The following is a 16,722-nucleotide window of genomic DNA, read 5'->3' as shown; positions in this document are numbered from 1 at the left end:
TTTTTTTTTTCTCTTCCCCCATTTTTTTTTTAATTATGTTATCACAGAGGCGTTACTGATTGGCTCGGCCTTGGACAGTGGCGGGTCTATCTTGGCATTCTCACAGAAGCCACCCCTATTCCCATGCCCCACCTCCACCCTGCTACCAAAAACTTGCCATGTAAACCAAATACAGCTGTATTGGAATCCTTGGTTTGCTGACAAATCAAGGATTTTATATTATACACTTTCTTTGGTTGACAGAGCTCTAGCAAGTATATACTTTGCATCTAACTTTCCCTGCAAAGATCAGTTTTGACAGTGGGCAACACACTGTGTAACATGTGTAAACTACATGCCAGACTCAAGAGTTATATAGATGTACACCCTTGTACATACCCTTATGCCTGTTATCATGTAGGCAGAAAATGGCTGGGTCAGTGACTCACCAAACTATAACTAAATTAATTTGTACTTAGAATAGATCTATAAGTACCTACATTTTGCAGAGACTGACTCCTTTCAATAATATTTTACATACTTAAATTAGAGATCTGAGCTTTTTTACAGTGCTTCTACTTTCAGAGCAATGTTCCCTAAGAAGTTGCCAAGAGGGTTGAAAGGTAAGGTTAAGCCCATATTGGGTGTTAAATTGATGCTGAAAGCTTCAGAGAATTTATCAGTTACTAAACGCAAGCAATTTTAATCCAAGAAAATAATTTGGCTCTTGTAGCACATACATACTTATCCAAGAGGTATCTAAATAAGCTTTTTTATATTACATATTAATGATGAACGTCTCAAAATATTGAAAAATATTTCAGAAATTTATATTTTCTTTAAATTAAAAGTCAGCACTATTATTGTCATTTATATAGACATATGAATATTTTTGGTACCTGTAAGTGATATGTTTGTGTTGCCATTTCTGTCCCGTTAACGCATAGCGTTTCCGACGAACGTTAAATTTGGAGCTGCCTCTCGTTTGGTCAGGCACGCCGCATCGAGGCTTCTTCATCCAGCTGCAAGAAACAGCACCACATAGTTAAAGTGACATGAAAGAAAAATCATAACCACTGCACCTACCTAATAAAAATATCAAACTTTTTTGAAGTTATGGTATTATCAATTTTGTGTCTACATGCAACAATGGCTACCAAAAGGAACAGCTAACCTGATAACAGATGCATATTATGTGGAACTTCATTGCCTCCTATGACATTCAGAAATAAATTTATTTGCTGTTATTTTTCATAGTTTTCTTTTGCTACAGCCTCGAACAAAGACTTCACAACTGGACAAGCCTTTCACAATCTATAATTTATTCTGATTCATTCAAGGTAATTATGATCTGTATTACTAGCCTGCTTGCTGAAGGTGAAGTTACAGTATATACACAAAGATTTAGTCAAACCACTAGTTCCTAAACTATTTTTTTACTCAGTAATCTTTCTCTTTTGTCTCATTATCATGATATTTAAACAAGCCTTGAATGCTTTTAATTGAAGAGTCCAGTCAACTGCCAGATTTTTTTTTTTTTTGTTTTAATTCAAGATAATAAAACTGCTAAATTTATGGTAATATTAAGCTCTTCTGTCTTTCTCTCTTTACACATAATGAAGAATATAGCTTTGCAACTCTAAGGTCCTAGTGGAGATATTTAAATCAATAATTCTGCCTAAGAATATTTAATTCTCTGCACAAAATCAAGCTGAAAAGGTCTAAATCACAAACAACAACGACCATCACAGCAGCACCAGGCTTGCCACAGAAATGCTCAATTTTTACAGTGGCCTTCAATATTTCAGTGTTTTCCAATATTTCAAAAACTTCAAATTTGTCAGCATTCCAAATATGTAAAAATTAGGATGATGTCTAAATCAAAAGTATGAGTTCAATAGCAGTATCATTGAACTTTTTCTCACTTGTAGTGTAAGAGGTTATTTATTTTGAGTAAAAGTGAACAAAACTCAGTTAAAGTTATTTTATATGAGCTGAATAGCTGCATAGCAATTTACCATCACGAAGACAGTAAGATTAAAGACAATCACTGCATAAGTAAAAGACAAATCTCCTCTGTTACTTTTCCAGTTCATTGGACTTTATTTCTATCATGCCAAATAATTACTGATGTAAAAGCTAAAGTTTTCTGATGGTATTTAGCAGAAGCAGAATACCCTATATTCAGGCTTGCATGAATGAATTTCTGACCATTAAATTGGCATTTAAACATTGTTTCATAAATAAATATACACACAGCAGCTGTATGTATGTATGTGTGTATGACAGAAAAGTAATTTGAAATGTCATCTCAGATAGTAGACTCCTTTTAAAACATGTGCAGGTAACAAAATATCAAAAAAACCCAACCAGTCAACCATCTTTCATCTTTTTCAGTAGTTATTATTAGTTCAATATATGCAAAAGGAAGAAGATCATCTTGTTTTGTCCAAAAGAAAACAGGGAATACTTGCAGTACAAAGGACTAGTGTGTGTGTGTGTATGTGTGTATGTATATATAAAAAAATATACCATCTAATGAAATCACTGATTTTTCAGTTCTTTACTCAAGGAATGAGATGTGCATTAAGTTTTACACCTGCCAATACAAGACAAATCATATTGCATACTGAATGAATTTTTAGAGATGGTCTAATCCAGTCAAAATTAGACACGTCCATTTTCATAAATGCATGTGAAGAGGTTTAAAACTACAGACAGACTTATAATACCTCATATATGTTGTAGCTATGGATATATAGCAAACTATTATTCAAATGCCTAAGTATGAGTTAAACTCACCAGTTCATGGGAAAATACAAAATTTTAGTGCTAGTAGCAAGAGGGCACTGCACCCCACTTGTGCTGATAAAGACTACAGGTCAGTGCCTGCAAAAACTTTGACAGGCGACACATCTATCAAGTAATACAAGTGGAGAAGCCAAAAGTTATGAGTTTGCCTGAATTGAAGACACTGAGTTCATGGTTAAACTGTTTCAAATAAGAAACACAGAATGATTTGCTCCAATTTCTGGTCAGAATAATTACAAAGTATGCATGGCACATAAAACAGTTGACTATTCTTTGTATTTGCAAGGAAGACAACCTTCTTTCTCTAGTGTCTGCAAAAACAATACTTCAAAAGCTATAAAACCTTACCCTACCCAGCATTTGCTAAAACACCCTGCAACTTTACTTCAGGTACCTTTGTTTTTTTTAAAAAGAAATGTCAATTCAACAAAGTAAACATTAGCGATTTCTGTGATGAAATATTATTGAAAAGTTTAATTCACTCTAATAATAAAAGAAAATGAAGGAAAAAAACCAGATCTTATTTACAGACCAAAGGACAGTTCTACTCTTCTTCGTAAAATGCTGTCATATCATATCATATCATATCATATCACTTCAACAAAACTGGCTCAGACCTCATAAAACTTTTAGACATGTCAATAACACTTTTTTTGCAGTGCACGTTACATCAGCATGCAGTTACCATGCATTTTAATGACAGGTTATATTTAAATTACGCTACTGAAACTGCAAGCACACATTGCTAAAAAAGACATATATGTAAGAAAAGATCAGTTTTCTCACCTTAAGGTGATATCACTACATCAAAAGAAAGGAGCAAAGAATAAAGTAAAAACAAATAACTACTATATTTTGCTAGAAATACCATACAAAAATGTCAGGATCTTGTATAAAAAATGAAATATATCATTTATATTGTATTATTTCAAGGTCAATGATTTTAAATCAATCGAATGAGGCCTTCTCCCCCCAAAAAATAGAAAACTATTTATCTTAACTGATGGAGACCTATTTTGATAACCAGGTTTGCTCATTGGCAAGCCAAGGGCAGATAAGTGTAAACATTCCAAGTTGTGAATTTAAAAATTAATCTTCAAAGCTGCTCTTGAAATACGGACTCAAGTTATGTCAAAGGTTCAGAACTCTTACAGGAAATAATGTTAGCATAAAATGTTTTACACTTAATATTGAATTAAAAAAGTCAAGAACAGTAGGTAATGTATTCAAAATTCAGCATTGTATTATCTTACTAGAACTGCTGACAATTCATTATTAGCAAAACAAAAAATAGCCCAAAATAACATGTTCTGAAATTTAAGCAATTTATTCTTGTATTGATTTTTAAGTGGTATGTACCTATGAAGAACATTATGCTTGTATCCTTATTGGTTTGGATGGGCAGGGAATGTTCCATGCTGTCATGCTGTCTTGCCCACGGATGTTCTTACATGAGGACTGAGACTGGTTCACACACAATATAAATCCCAATGCAAATCAAATTGAAGCCTTTGCACAAGTGGTTCACTAGCTTTCAGGAAATTATTTTCATGTAAAATTTAAGGAAAAATGCAATTTGTAGCTGAAGAGTTGGACTATCACCAAATCTATCACCTAGATCTTAGCTGAGCTACGTTTTAGCAGTCAGAATAATAAACAAATTATTACATGGTTAGTATTGGAGTCTGATCTTTTCTAGCACAGAAATGAGGCAAATGTTAAAAACGTCTGGCACATAAATATTTTTGGGTTTTTTTAGTACGTTAAAAATATTGTTTTAAACAGTAATGGTTGTCACACTGACTGGGAGGAAGAATTCTGTCAGTAATATTAATCAAAGCTTATGACATTTGGGGATACTGAGTGTGTAATATGATCTGCCATCTAGGGGGAATTGACAAATAACACATGCATTTTTATTTTCTTCCAAATACAGCTGCTTTTAACATAATATGATCAAGGTCTTTCATGTTCTTGATTGCTTCTTGGAGTTTAATTATTTTTTTTTTTAAATAAGTGTTTTTCATTTAAAAAAGATGCATACTGGTAATGACTTTGCCTCTCCCATCTGTTTATTTCTGAACTTGTAGAAACCTCTTTTGCAGTAGGCCCTCAAAATTAATATTTTATCAGTACTCAATAAAGGGGCTTAATTGTGACTAACGTACTCTATCTGTAGACTAGGTCACATCAAATTCCAATCTTAGCTCCATTAGTTTGAATCTTGAGGAGCTATATATGTCAAGAGAAATAAAACAGTTTAGACTCACAGAAAATCTTAAAAGATTAAAATAAAAATATGCAGCAAAACTGTAATGCTCTTCCAGTGGAGAGAGAGCTGAAACTAACTTCTCGTAACTCAAGCCAGTTGCCTAACCATGTCTTGCTCTTTGGGGATAAAGAGGAAGAATCTCTTTCTGTCTCCTCACTTTCTTAAGCCTTCAGGAAAAAGTTTTTGGTCTAATGAGGAATCAAAACATTAAAAAAACTACTTTTAGTTAAACACCACCCTTCTTTTATCGCTAATCAAAACTGCTGTTTAGGCTGTATAAAGTTTGTGTTGATGTTGTTTTGTTGGGGTTTGGGGTTTTTTTTTTTTCAGAGTTCTAGGGAAAAAAAGAAAACAAAAAAGGGAGAGTCCAACTTGACTTAGAGGCTGGAAAAACTATAGATATTTATTTAATGAAACTACTGAATGGTACCTTGAAACTTCTTGTGAGGAGAGATAGATATGTTTTCTAAACTTCTTTACTCTTCCCTACTGTACTCTGCTATTATAGGACTTTACTGATTTTCCTTTAAGTAATAGGAAGCAGTCAAAGAGTTATGTAAGATACTGTATTTCAACCCTGCTACCGACGATCATTTGTCTGCAAGGTTTCTCATTGAATTTTTGCTGAGGGAACAAGACCTTATGTATAGCTTTTGTACAAAAACATTTACTAATAAAATAGACCACTAAGTCAATTTCAACAGCCTAAAATTTACTGTTCACTCTCACTCTTTAACTGATAATTAATATATAAACAACTGATGTCACACATAAATATGATTACATCTTATTCTTAAACTTCAAAGTAAACTTAGAAGCTCATCTGAGCTTCAAAATAAGTGCATTTGTCATTTACTTATAAAGGATAACATTAAAATAAAATTACTGCTTTGTTACTACTGCATAGACTTAGTCAGCATTCTGTACACAATCATTCTATCTGTACACCAATAAGTTTGTAATGTACCCCTTTAAACTGCAAACTATGTTTTGGAAATAAAAATGTATAGCAGGTTCACGAAAAGACAACAAGTAGTCTTTTTCTATTTTCGTATGTTTGGTTTAGGGATGTAAAAGACCAGGATACCAACAGTGGGTCCATTTTCAGAAGTCTCCTTTTTAATGAACAGTTGACTGTGTTTGGTAACATATAAATGAATCACATGAAATACTGTGGCACCCCATGCAAGTGTCAGACACTATTTTCATTTGGTTTGACATTGTAATGATACTTGTATTCGGAACGACCCTCATAGTTTTACACCATTATAATGATGTTTCTTCCTACCACTCACTCTTCCGTATCTCCAGCAATAAGCATGCATCATGCTTTTCAAGCCACTTCGGAAACAAAAACTATAGCAAAAACAAGTGAATGGTGAGTAGTAGGGGGAAGATGAACACTGTTCATTTTAGTGCATACCAAAATACTCATTGAGGGGTTATCTCTTTTCCAGAGCAACAAAATTTCCCCCAGGAGACTTTTGATGGTGATGCTGCATGATATTATTTCTCTGTTAATATTCCCAAAGTTGGTTCCTATCAAGTTGCTACTATAACTTGTTTTAATTGTTTGTCCTTCTGAAGATGAAAAGGCACATCATATTGTCTTCTCAAGACATGCTAGAGAAGTAGATAAATCCTCATGCACACGAAGAGAACAAATTAAATTGTTTTTATGAGGTTCCTGCTGTACTCTATATTTTGTAATCCCAGCATTGTATGTAATTATAACATATTAATCACAGAGAAACAACTGGTAAACTGTCACATATTTCTGGCCACAAGAGAGTATATATACTTTCTGTGTAGATGAAAGGGAAAATGATTTCAAACATTTACAAAATACTGCCATAAATGAACAATTAAAAAAAATATTTATCCTTTGTTATGTAGTCACATCTCCCAAGTATATTCAGTGATGTTAATTGATGGGAACTTGAGGCCACAGTTTAGTTTAACAAGTTTATTTTTTTTTTCTCAACACCAATACAAACGTGACAAATCTTTAAGAATCAGCTCTGTTCCCAACTTGACTCAAATTAATGCAACTGAAAATATGTAAGTAAATGTAAAATTCATCCAGCATGAGTTCTATGTACCTAACAATTGACATGCTTCAATATATCCAGGGCCACCAGGATGATCCGAGGGCTGGAGCACCTCTCCTATGAGGACAGGCTGAAAGAGTTGGGGCTGTTCAGCCTGGAAAAGAGAAGGCTCCGGGGAGATCTTATAGCGGCCTTCCAGTACCTGAAGGGGCCTACAAGAAAGCTGGGGAGGGACTTTTCATAAGGGCAACTAATGACAAAACAAGGGGAAATGGGTTTAAACTGAAAGAGGGCAGGTTTAGATTAGATTATTAGGAAGAAGTTTTTCACTGTGAGGGTGGTCAGACACTGGAACAGGTTGCCCAAGGAAGTTGTGGATGCCCCCTCCCTGGAAGTGTTTAAGGCCAGGCTGGATGAAGCTTTGAGCAACCTGATCTAGTGGAAGGGGTCCCTGCTGGTGGCATGGGGATTGGAACAAGATGATCTTTAAGGTCCCTTCCAATCCAAACCATTCTATGATTCTATGATTCTATGGTATCTTTCTGTGTAGAAGAAATATACATCAAAAGGTTTGAAAGAGTTCATATCCACCAGATTGCAAAATTATGTTTTGATCTGCTGCATAGATGGATTTCTTTGTCTCTTACACAGCAGAAGGAGTGAAGACAACCTTGCTGACATGCTGTCTAACAAGTCCAATTTAGCAAACATAAACCACTTCCCTTTGCAATTAAAGGTTTGTTTTTTAGGTTTTTTTGGTTTTTTGGTTTTTTTTTTTCAACTCACGAGCTGATGAGATGGCCTCTGCTTTTCCTTAAATTACCTCTTTCTATCCTCTTGGTACTGCTAACTGTAAACAGATTGTTTTTCTTTTAGTGAAATACATTGACTCTTACAAAGCTGCCACTAATGTGTCTTTAAAAGGCTACTAGTGACTGGTATAGCAGCACTCTCCCCTCAAGGATCAATCACTGAAGCTGTATAAAGAGCCTAGTGTCTCCACCCTGCAGATTGGATTATAAAGATACTTTGGAACATGGCTCTCTCACAAGGCCTATACTGCTATTGCATTGCATGTTCTAAGGCCCTTTAAATTCTTAAACTGAGGGATGTGTGATCAACTCACCGCCCCATAGGGCAGTCCTAAAATCTGCTTTGCTTTATTTCTTTTCAATGTAATAATGCATGTACTAGTGGAATAAAACTACTTCTCCAATCCTGACAGCATTTTGGATAGTCTCTTCCCTAAACTCTAAGACAGAAAAATCATTCATATTAGCTACTTTACCATAAAAGAATAATGAAAGGTGACACATTGGGTTGGGGCTGGGTAGATGGGAAATAAAGGAGGATTTTTTTTTTTCCTCCCTAAAAAGCATTTTAGAGAAATAGTAGAAACATATTCAAATAAAGTAAATGTTGGATATGTAGTGACTGTACTGTTTTGTTATTGTTTGCTTTTCAAGTAAAGTAACTTTTTTCTAAAACCACAAGATAATCTTCATTGCATTTTAACTGGAATGAGTCCAACCAGTACTTGTCCGAGATACATTTTCTTAACTGTGTACTAATGCTCTTTTTTAATTTATTTTGCATTTTCTTGGCACATTTTTTAAATTTGGCATACCATAGAGTTGTTTGGAAGTCTCTTTTAATCACTGTTTCACAAAGTTTGCCTGTGTTCAGTCTGTCAGTAAAATCAGATGCTGCCTGCCTTAAAAAACTTCAGAATGCAAAGGGCATGCAAAACTAATCCAATTTTACTGCATGTTGAAATGACCTCACTTAGTCTTTTGTTACTGGAAACCATTAAATGAATGGGACAGTGGAGTGTGCTAAAATTTTTTGAAATGAGGCTAAGGAAATTGATACTTAAGATTTTCCAGTAAGAAAAGACTCTTTCCTCTGTGAAATATTTCATGAATTCTTTCTAATTTTTAATAGGTTCCTCCATTTCCACATTAACAACGTTTTGGTCGTTTCTTCAGTTAACACCGAAACATTTTCTTTACAACCATATGCCCAAAGGCAGACAGCAGTTAGGCAGGTGACTATGTGCCACCATGAAATATAGAAGAGGAATTAAAAAAAAAAAAAAAAAAAAAAAAAAAGGTAAGGAGAGAGAGAGGGAGAGAGAGGGAGAGAAGCATTTTAACTCCTCATCTGAAGCTGCAACACTATTTGGATATCCCGGTCACCCTGCTTCATGTGTTAAAAAGTTTTTCCAGTTCTGTTTTACCCTGCTTGAAACAGAAAAGTCAAGAGCAGTTCAGTACTGGTTACTTACTCAATTGTGTTCCTGTCCACTTTTCCTGTCATATTAATGCCATAGAACTGCTGCATGGCAGCTATAGCTGATTGCATGGTTTCTGCAGAGCGCAACACCGACATTCGGGGGTCAGTTGGTGGAAGGTAGCCATACTTTTGTAACCATACCTGCAATGACAAGTGCAGTGGCTATTAAATAGAAATTATAGGTAAATAAAATGCTCCCTAGTAACTAATTTTGTACCATATATAATGAAACTTCTAATTTACCAACCATAAATCCTATTAGTTTGTGTTTGTCTTTTTGGTTGGTTGGGTTTTGGTTTTGTTTTGTTTTGATTTTTTTCCAGAGAATAAATTCTTTGGGGCTATTATTTAATCTCATTTATTAAAGATTCTACTGTTTTAAGACTTAGAGTGTTTTCTACCCAGGAGCCAACTCTCTTTATTATCTGAAACTTCCTGCTTCAATTATTTATTTTATGTATTTATTTATTTGAAGTTACAACTTAAGCACCTAACCCTAGCTCTAGGCACTTCCAAAAAAATTTTTAAAGCAGACAAAATACAAAATCTACAATATATACCACACTGACTGTCCACAGGGTACATAATAAAATTCACCAACTACAATAATAAATCCACAAAATCACGTACTTATAGGAAAAGCAGGTGGCCAGGGGATAGTGAAGCAGCAGAGTCTGTGCCCACTTACAGGAAACTGCCTGATAAGAGGATCTTCCTTTTTAGATGGAGATGGATTTTGTGCCAACAGTTTATGCTCTTAATTGTGTAGAAGTGAGAGGGAGAAAGTATGGTCCAAATAACTGAAAGCTTTATGGATTAAAGTCAATATCTTAAGAACACCTGGAAAAACCCTCTGATATATGCTGTCCTCTTGAGGTAATAGTTCGTAAACAAGTAGCTGCATTTATCTTAATGTTTCGAAGCATTCTCAAAATCTAGCCTATACAAAGTACAGTCTAAGACTTTTCAAGCAATGAGAGCACTGATACATCTTTAAAAATGTCTTAGCTTCTCATCTAAAGACTGGGATTACTCACTAGAATGAAAGGTACATATACTGCCTCTCTACAAGACACAGTTAAATTGTATTGCTGCAGCTTCACCCTCCCCAGCAACAAAGTACTTATGACCTCACAAATCTGATCTGTTCTTTAAAAAAAAAAAAAAAAAAAAAAAAAAAGAATGAATAGATAAACAAATAAAAAAAATTAGTTCAGTCACCTCTTTCAAACGTAACACATTCCCATTCATGGATTCTGAATCATTACATTAATGAATACTATCCACCCACTCTCCCCTTACAGTGTGTTTTGGGCTCTGTCTGCTTCGTACAACACTTCTAGGTTTTTTATGTTTATACACACTGTTTATACACAGCCTAACACCAAACTGTAGCTGCAATTTTCAGCCTTAAGTTTAGCTTGCAGAATTTACCCAATTCAGTTCCGTAGCAGGTTAACCGTGTTGATGGTGCACTCCCATTTTACAGACACAGTGAAGAACCTCAAGGTGGATCAATTAATTGTTATGGTTCACTTTACTGACACTGGACATGTATCATAGGTGAACATTGGCTCAGTGTAAATAAAAGATCAAATTAGCACTAAAGGTAGGGGAAATCTTCAGGTTATGCACTCAGATATTTCTAATTTAAGCAGGTTTACCTTCCATAGTGCACTTTAGACACAATCTGAACAATGTGAGCTCCACAAAACAGGGAGACACAGTACAGACAGGATTAAGACCCACCCTAACCTCTTTTGCCTTTACACTATCTCTATATACAGGAGACATTCAGAATAAGAACAAAATTATGTTTAATGTTAGGAAGATGCTCTTATTTCCAGTATAACTGAATTGCTACAATCAGTATCTACATCCAACTTTACATACTCCAACTCCTTGCACTTCCCACCTTCAAGGGTGAACTTGTGGACACTAAGTTTGTGCTAGATTTGGGTCATCATACAAATAATTTTGTTTATGTGTCACTTTGCTAAGGAAGTCTGTTTTTCCTTCTGTTATTTAAAGATAGCTCTGAAAGGTCACCTAGAGATAGAAGGTTGGCAAGAGCAATGCAGTACATGGAAACAAGACTATGGGAGTCAGAGATCAGTTTGACACAGAATGGGTTGATTTCAACGTAGCATGCAGAGTCCCTTTGGATTAATATTTACAGTAAGTATGGTTAAGGATGGGGTTATTTTGAGATTTATCCTCTCAAGTCATTGCATAAAAAGCAAGGGAAACGACGTCAAAGATAGTGATAGTAAAACAAGTGATCAGTCAGGGAAGAAAAATAATTCTGAGCAGCATGTCACTGTTGTCTAAAATGATGCCAACTTCTTATCACCTTCTCAACATGAATTTGGTACACAGACACAGAGCAGGACTTTTCATTAAGATCTCTTTCAGATACTAAGGTCACACAAAATTGCTTGGTAGGCTTGTGAGGCCACCAAGCAACACTCAAAACCATCCTAACCATGGCATAAATGAAGGTGACAGAGGTATGCAGTACAAGTAACGAAATTTTCCAGAAGTAAAACCTTCAGTTATCTGAATTAGAAAAGATATACAGAGAGAGACAGGAAAAATGGCTTGGGGAGTATTGCTCATGGGAGAAGGGGAGTAGAGAGGACAAACTGGAATCTATCAGAGTGCCACTGCATACACAGGAAAAGTAAAAAAGAGGTGGCTCAGAAACACCAGGAGAGGACAGCGTAGCCTTTCCCTTCTAACAAGACTTAAATACAAGCTAAATACAAGATGCCTTATAGTCACTCCCTAACACTGAGCAAAGGAAATAGACCACCTGGGCCTTCCTTCAGCCTTCAAAATGGCAACTACAAGACAGAGCCAACATACCAGAAAATCAGATGACACTCTGAAAGCAAGTTTATTTTTTTTTATTTAATTCAGACAGATTGACCTCCAAGACTAGTGCCTGATGAATGCCTGAGACCTAGTACGATTTAGTAGCATTAAATGCTACTAGTGTTTTGTCCTTGTGAGAAAAGATCACGAAACAAGAGAAGAGAAAATAAATCTGGATCCTGTTCCTCACTTTTCTACTAACAAGTTTTGAAGAACCATGGCTCAGTCTGCCAGACACCTAAAATATACTCCTCAGATTCTATTGTATATAGTCCAAATGCTGGGAACTATGTAGAAGCTTAACTTTAAAATGAAGTCCAAAAGATACAGGTGGGTAAAACCACCCACTAGAGGAAAAGAAACAGAATGAGACAGCCACAGCAGAATAACAAATAAAAGTTTTCTCAGTGTCTTGTGTTTTTGAGGCAACCTATAAAAGAAATAATGACCACAAGAATTTTCCCCTCCCCCTCTACTGAAATTAAATGTCTCTGCATTTAATGCACTTCAGCAATAACAATGCCACCTATCATCCTGAGGAAGTCATCTGTTTTGGAACAAGGAAATAGTGAAGTAGATCCATCTAACATATACTGGCTGGGATGCCAACAGAGACCCTTTGCACAGACTACAGAATCAGCAATATGTCCCATTCATTTAAACAGTTTAGGAAGATAAAATACTGCTACTTCAAGTGAAGTTTTTGAGCAGAACTTTCTTGTCCTGCAGCAAAATGATAGCTATGGTAACCTCTCATGGTAACCACAGAAAAACACAGCTGAAAGACAATGGGCTCCACCACTTCCCTCTCTATTACAGTGCTTTACTACCCTATTGCTTGTGAAGTTTGCCTCAGTGTTGAATTTCCCTTATTATAATTTAAGCCTCTAACTTCCCATTTTTCCTGCTACAGGTGAGGGGAAACGATTATTCCTTTCCCCTCTGCAGCAGCCTTTCATGTATTTGAACTCTGTTATGTGAGTCACTCTTTCAAATTTTTTTACATAAACTAAAGAAACTCCTTTTGTTTAATCTTATTTCATTGTCCACATTAACCTCCAGGAAACTAGGAGCTAAAATCTTTACTAAGTATCTGCTTGTACTAGATTTGTATGTTAGTTCCCATTTTTAGCCTAATAACAAACACTGGAGTTTAGCTGAGGAGTGTTAGTAACTCAGAAGAACATGGACATTCAAACATTTAATTTGGGAAAAAAAAGAAAATAAATAAAATTAGCCTAAAATTATTTTCTTTTCCTCACAAACTGTACTTCAAGGCTTCTGTCCCATTTATCAATACATTTTAAAATTATAAACCCATGTTTCACACACACACGTTTTCCACCAGAAAAAATCCTTCATCATACTTCTACCTGCTTTTTTCATAATTGTAAGGAGAAAGATAAACAGAACCCACTGGTGATGAAACCTGTAGAGATGATAGGAATTTATTGGGGACCTGCCACTTCTGCAAGAGTCCATGGAACCTGTAAATGCTCAGCATACAAGCTGTTATCACCTTTCAGATTTTGGATGTCATTGACTAGGGTTTTCTGCCATGACAAAAAGATCTTTTCATTTTAGTCTTCAACTGCTACTAACGTTATGCTATACAGATGATCTGGCTATGGAATAGATAGCACTTTGTCACATGGCTGTATATTTGTCTTGTCTAAATGATAAATCATGGGTTAACTTAAAATGTATTAAATATATCAATGGACTTAAATAATTTAGATCTTTGCTAGTTTGCAAAGAAAGAGTGCTCTTAAAAACAGTGTGTTGGTACCAAATTGTTATTAAGAACAAAGAAAACCCATATATCATCATTAAACATTAAGCAAGAACATTATGAAGATAATCAGAGTTTCAGAGAGTTTACTGAGTTCTAAGATAGAACAGAATTTATCAACAAGTTATTAATGTTCCTGAATGACAGCACAGAGTATAAGCTACAGTACCATTATGTTCTATGAAACTGAAAACTTAGTAAATCAGTCTAACAAAGTTCAGATCGAAACAATTGTGTAAACACCTTCAGTAATGCAGCTGCTTATCATTATTATTCATGTATCCCTGTTCCTTTTTTAGATTTTATGATGTAAACAAAATTTGTAGTGAGTAAAACTGTGAGATTCCATAATTTCAAAACATTTTGACTTCTGGTTTTTGAATACACTTCAATCAAAACACTATAAGTGAAATGATTTAAAATATCTGAGTAATTCAGGAGACACTGTCAAAAAGATTTTTTTCAAAAAGAACTATTTTCAAAAAGCATACATTTAAGAATCTAACTTACAATAATCACCACAGGATTTAGCAGTTCAAGCGTTGATGTAATTTTGGAAAAAGTTAGCTTGAAGGTTTTTACTATGGTATGGATAAATAAGCTAAATCCAGAATTAATATCCATATGACCAGGTCATTTCTCCATTTAGGGTAATTAATCATGGCTACTGGTATGTTTTAATTACAGACCTAACTATTGCAGCTAAACTAATTTTTTGGTGACAGCTTAATAGCCAGATAGACAGACAGAAGTATTTACACAAAGCATTATAGGGAATCTTCTGCTGTTTTCCCTATCTCATATCTCTAATGCCATCAGCTCCTCATTGGTGATGTTTTCTTTTTTTAACAGAAGACACTGATGTGAATTTACAGCATGGGTATATTTTGGAAGAAGGTTATCAGACATAGTCAACATGGTTTCACTAAGGGGAAATCATGCTTGACCAATCTGCTAGCCTTCTGTGATGTCATCACTGGCTGGGTAGATGAGGGGAGAGCAGTGGATGTTGTCTACCTTGATTTCAGCAAGGCTTTTGATACTGTCTCCCACAACATCCTTGTAGCAAAGCTTAGAAGGGATGGGATAGATGAGTGGATGGTGAGGTGGATTGAGAACTGGCTGACTGGTAGAACTCAGAAGGTTGTGATCAGTGGCACAACATCTAGTTGGAGGCCTGTAACTAGCGGTGTTCCCCAGGGGTTGGTACTGGGTCTTTTCTTCTTTAACATCTTCATTAATGATCTGAATGTAGGGATAGAGTCCTCCCTCAGCACGTTTGCTGATGATATGAAGTTGGGAGGAGTGGCTGACACACCAGAAGGCTGTGCTGCCATTCAACGAGACCTGGACATGCTGGAGAGTTGGGCAGAAAGGAACCTGATGAGGTTCAACAAGAGCAAGTGTAGAGCCCTTCACCTGGGGAGGAACAACCACATACACCAGCACAGGTTAGGGGCTGACCTGCTGGAGAGGAGCTCTGTGGAAAAGGACCTGGGTGTCCTGGTGGACAGCAGGCTGGCCATGAGCCAGCAGTGTGCCCTTGTGGCCAGGAAGGCCAACAGTATCCTGGGGCGCATTAAAAAGAGTGTGGCCAGCAGGTCGAGGGAGGTTCTCCTCCCCCTCTACTGTGCCCTGGTGAGGCCACATCTGGAGTACTGTGTCCAGTTCTGGGCTCCCCAGTTCAAGAAAGACAGAGGTCTTCTGGCTGGATAAATCATGACTACTTAAAAAAGCAAAATAAAAACTTTCTAGGGCTGAGAAGATTATTAAGGTATTGGAGCATTTCTCTTATGAGGAAAGAGAGAGCTGGGACTGTTCAGCCTAGAGAAGAGGAGGCTCAGGGAGATCTTATCTATGTGCACAAATACCTGAAGGGAAGGAGTAGAGAAGATGAAGTCAGGCTCTTTTCAGTGCTGCTCAGTGACAGGACCAGAGGCAACGGGCACAAACTGAAACACAGGAGGCTTCCTTTCAGCAGAAGGAAACACTTTTTCACTGTGAGGGTGCTCAAACGCTGGCACAGGTTACCCAGAGGTTGTGGAGTCTCCATCCTTGAAGACTTAAAAAACTGTCTGTACATGGTCCTAAGCAGCCTGCTCTAGGTGGCCTTGCTTGAGCAGGGGGTTAGACCTGATGACCTCCATAAGTCCCTTCCAACTTCAACCGTTCTGTGTGACTCTGTGATTCTAGACTGAAGCTCCCAAAACCATATCCTGAAGACTTGAAGAATCTTGTTTATACTGGCTCAAACCATGGAAATGTCCTTGAGGGATTAGAAATCCAGGTAAGTCATTACTGATATTTTTATAGTTTTTCTTCAAGGTCTGTTGTAATAATGCTCTAAAATTACTCCAGACTAATTCTCATATAATCAAACAAAGCAATAGATTCTTTTACTGTGTATAGTACTCTCAAACTGAAGTGAAGATATATTTTAGCTTGCACAAAGTTGCATGGGTGCATACAGGAATATGTCCTGAGGCTGGCTGATCTAAATTAGTAATTCTAACAGACTGTTAGTTGACTTCACTGCAAAACTATGGTTTGAAACAGAGGACTGCTAACTTTGGCTAAGCATATATTCCTTGTAAATTATGTTTAGTGACTGATTTTCTCAGACAGACACTCTCCTCATGGAGAAG

At 36.1% G+C, this 16,722-nt stretch overlaps 1 protein-coding gene across 1 annotated transcript in view; it reads right to left on the bottom strand.

Annotated features, from left to right (window-relative positions):
• The window catches only part of LOC104520497 (matrix metalloproteinase-16-like), a 107,066-nt gene that overhangs the window by 9,939 nt on the left and 80,405 nt on the right, over positions 1–16,722 (bottom strand). Inside the window, exons 2-3 of the mRNA XM_010162203.1 lie at positions 9,401–9,549; positions 879–1,001 (exon numbers count right to left, since the gene is read on the bottom strand). Of these exons, the coding sequence (XP_010160505.1) occupies positions 879–1,001; positions 9,401–9,549 (272 nt within the window). The remainder of the gene's footprint in view (positions 1–878; positions 1,002–9,400; positions 9,550–16,722) is intronic.

This window comes from Antrostomus carolinensis, unplaced genomic scaffold (genome assembly GCF_000700745.2).
Source record: "Antrostomus carolinensis isolate BGI_N321 unplaced genomic scaffold, ASM70074v2 scaffold11232, whole genome shotgun sequence".
In the NCBI taxonomy this organism is placed as follows: Eukaryota; Metazoa; Chordata; class Aves; order Caprimulgiformes; family Caprimulgidae; genus Antrostomus; species Antrostomus carolinensis.
This window is presented reverse-complemented; position numbering and strand designations above follow the sequence as displayed.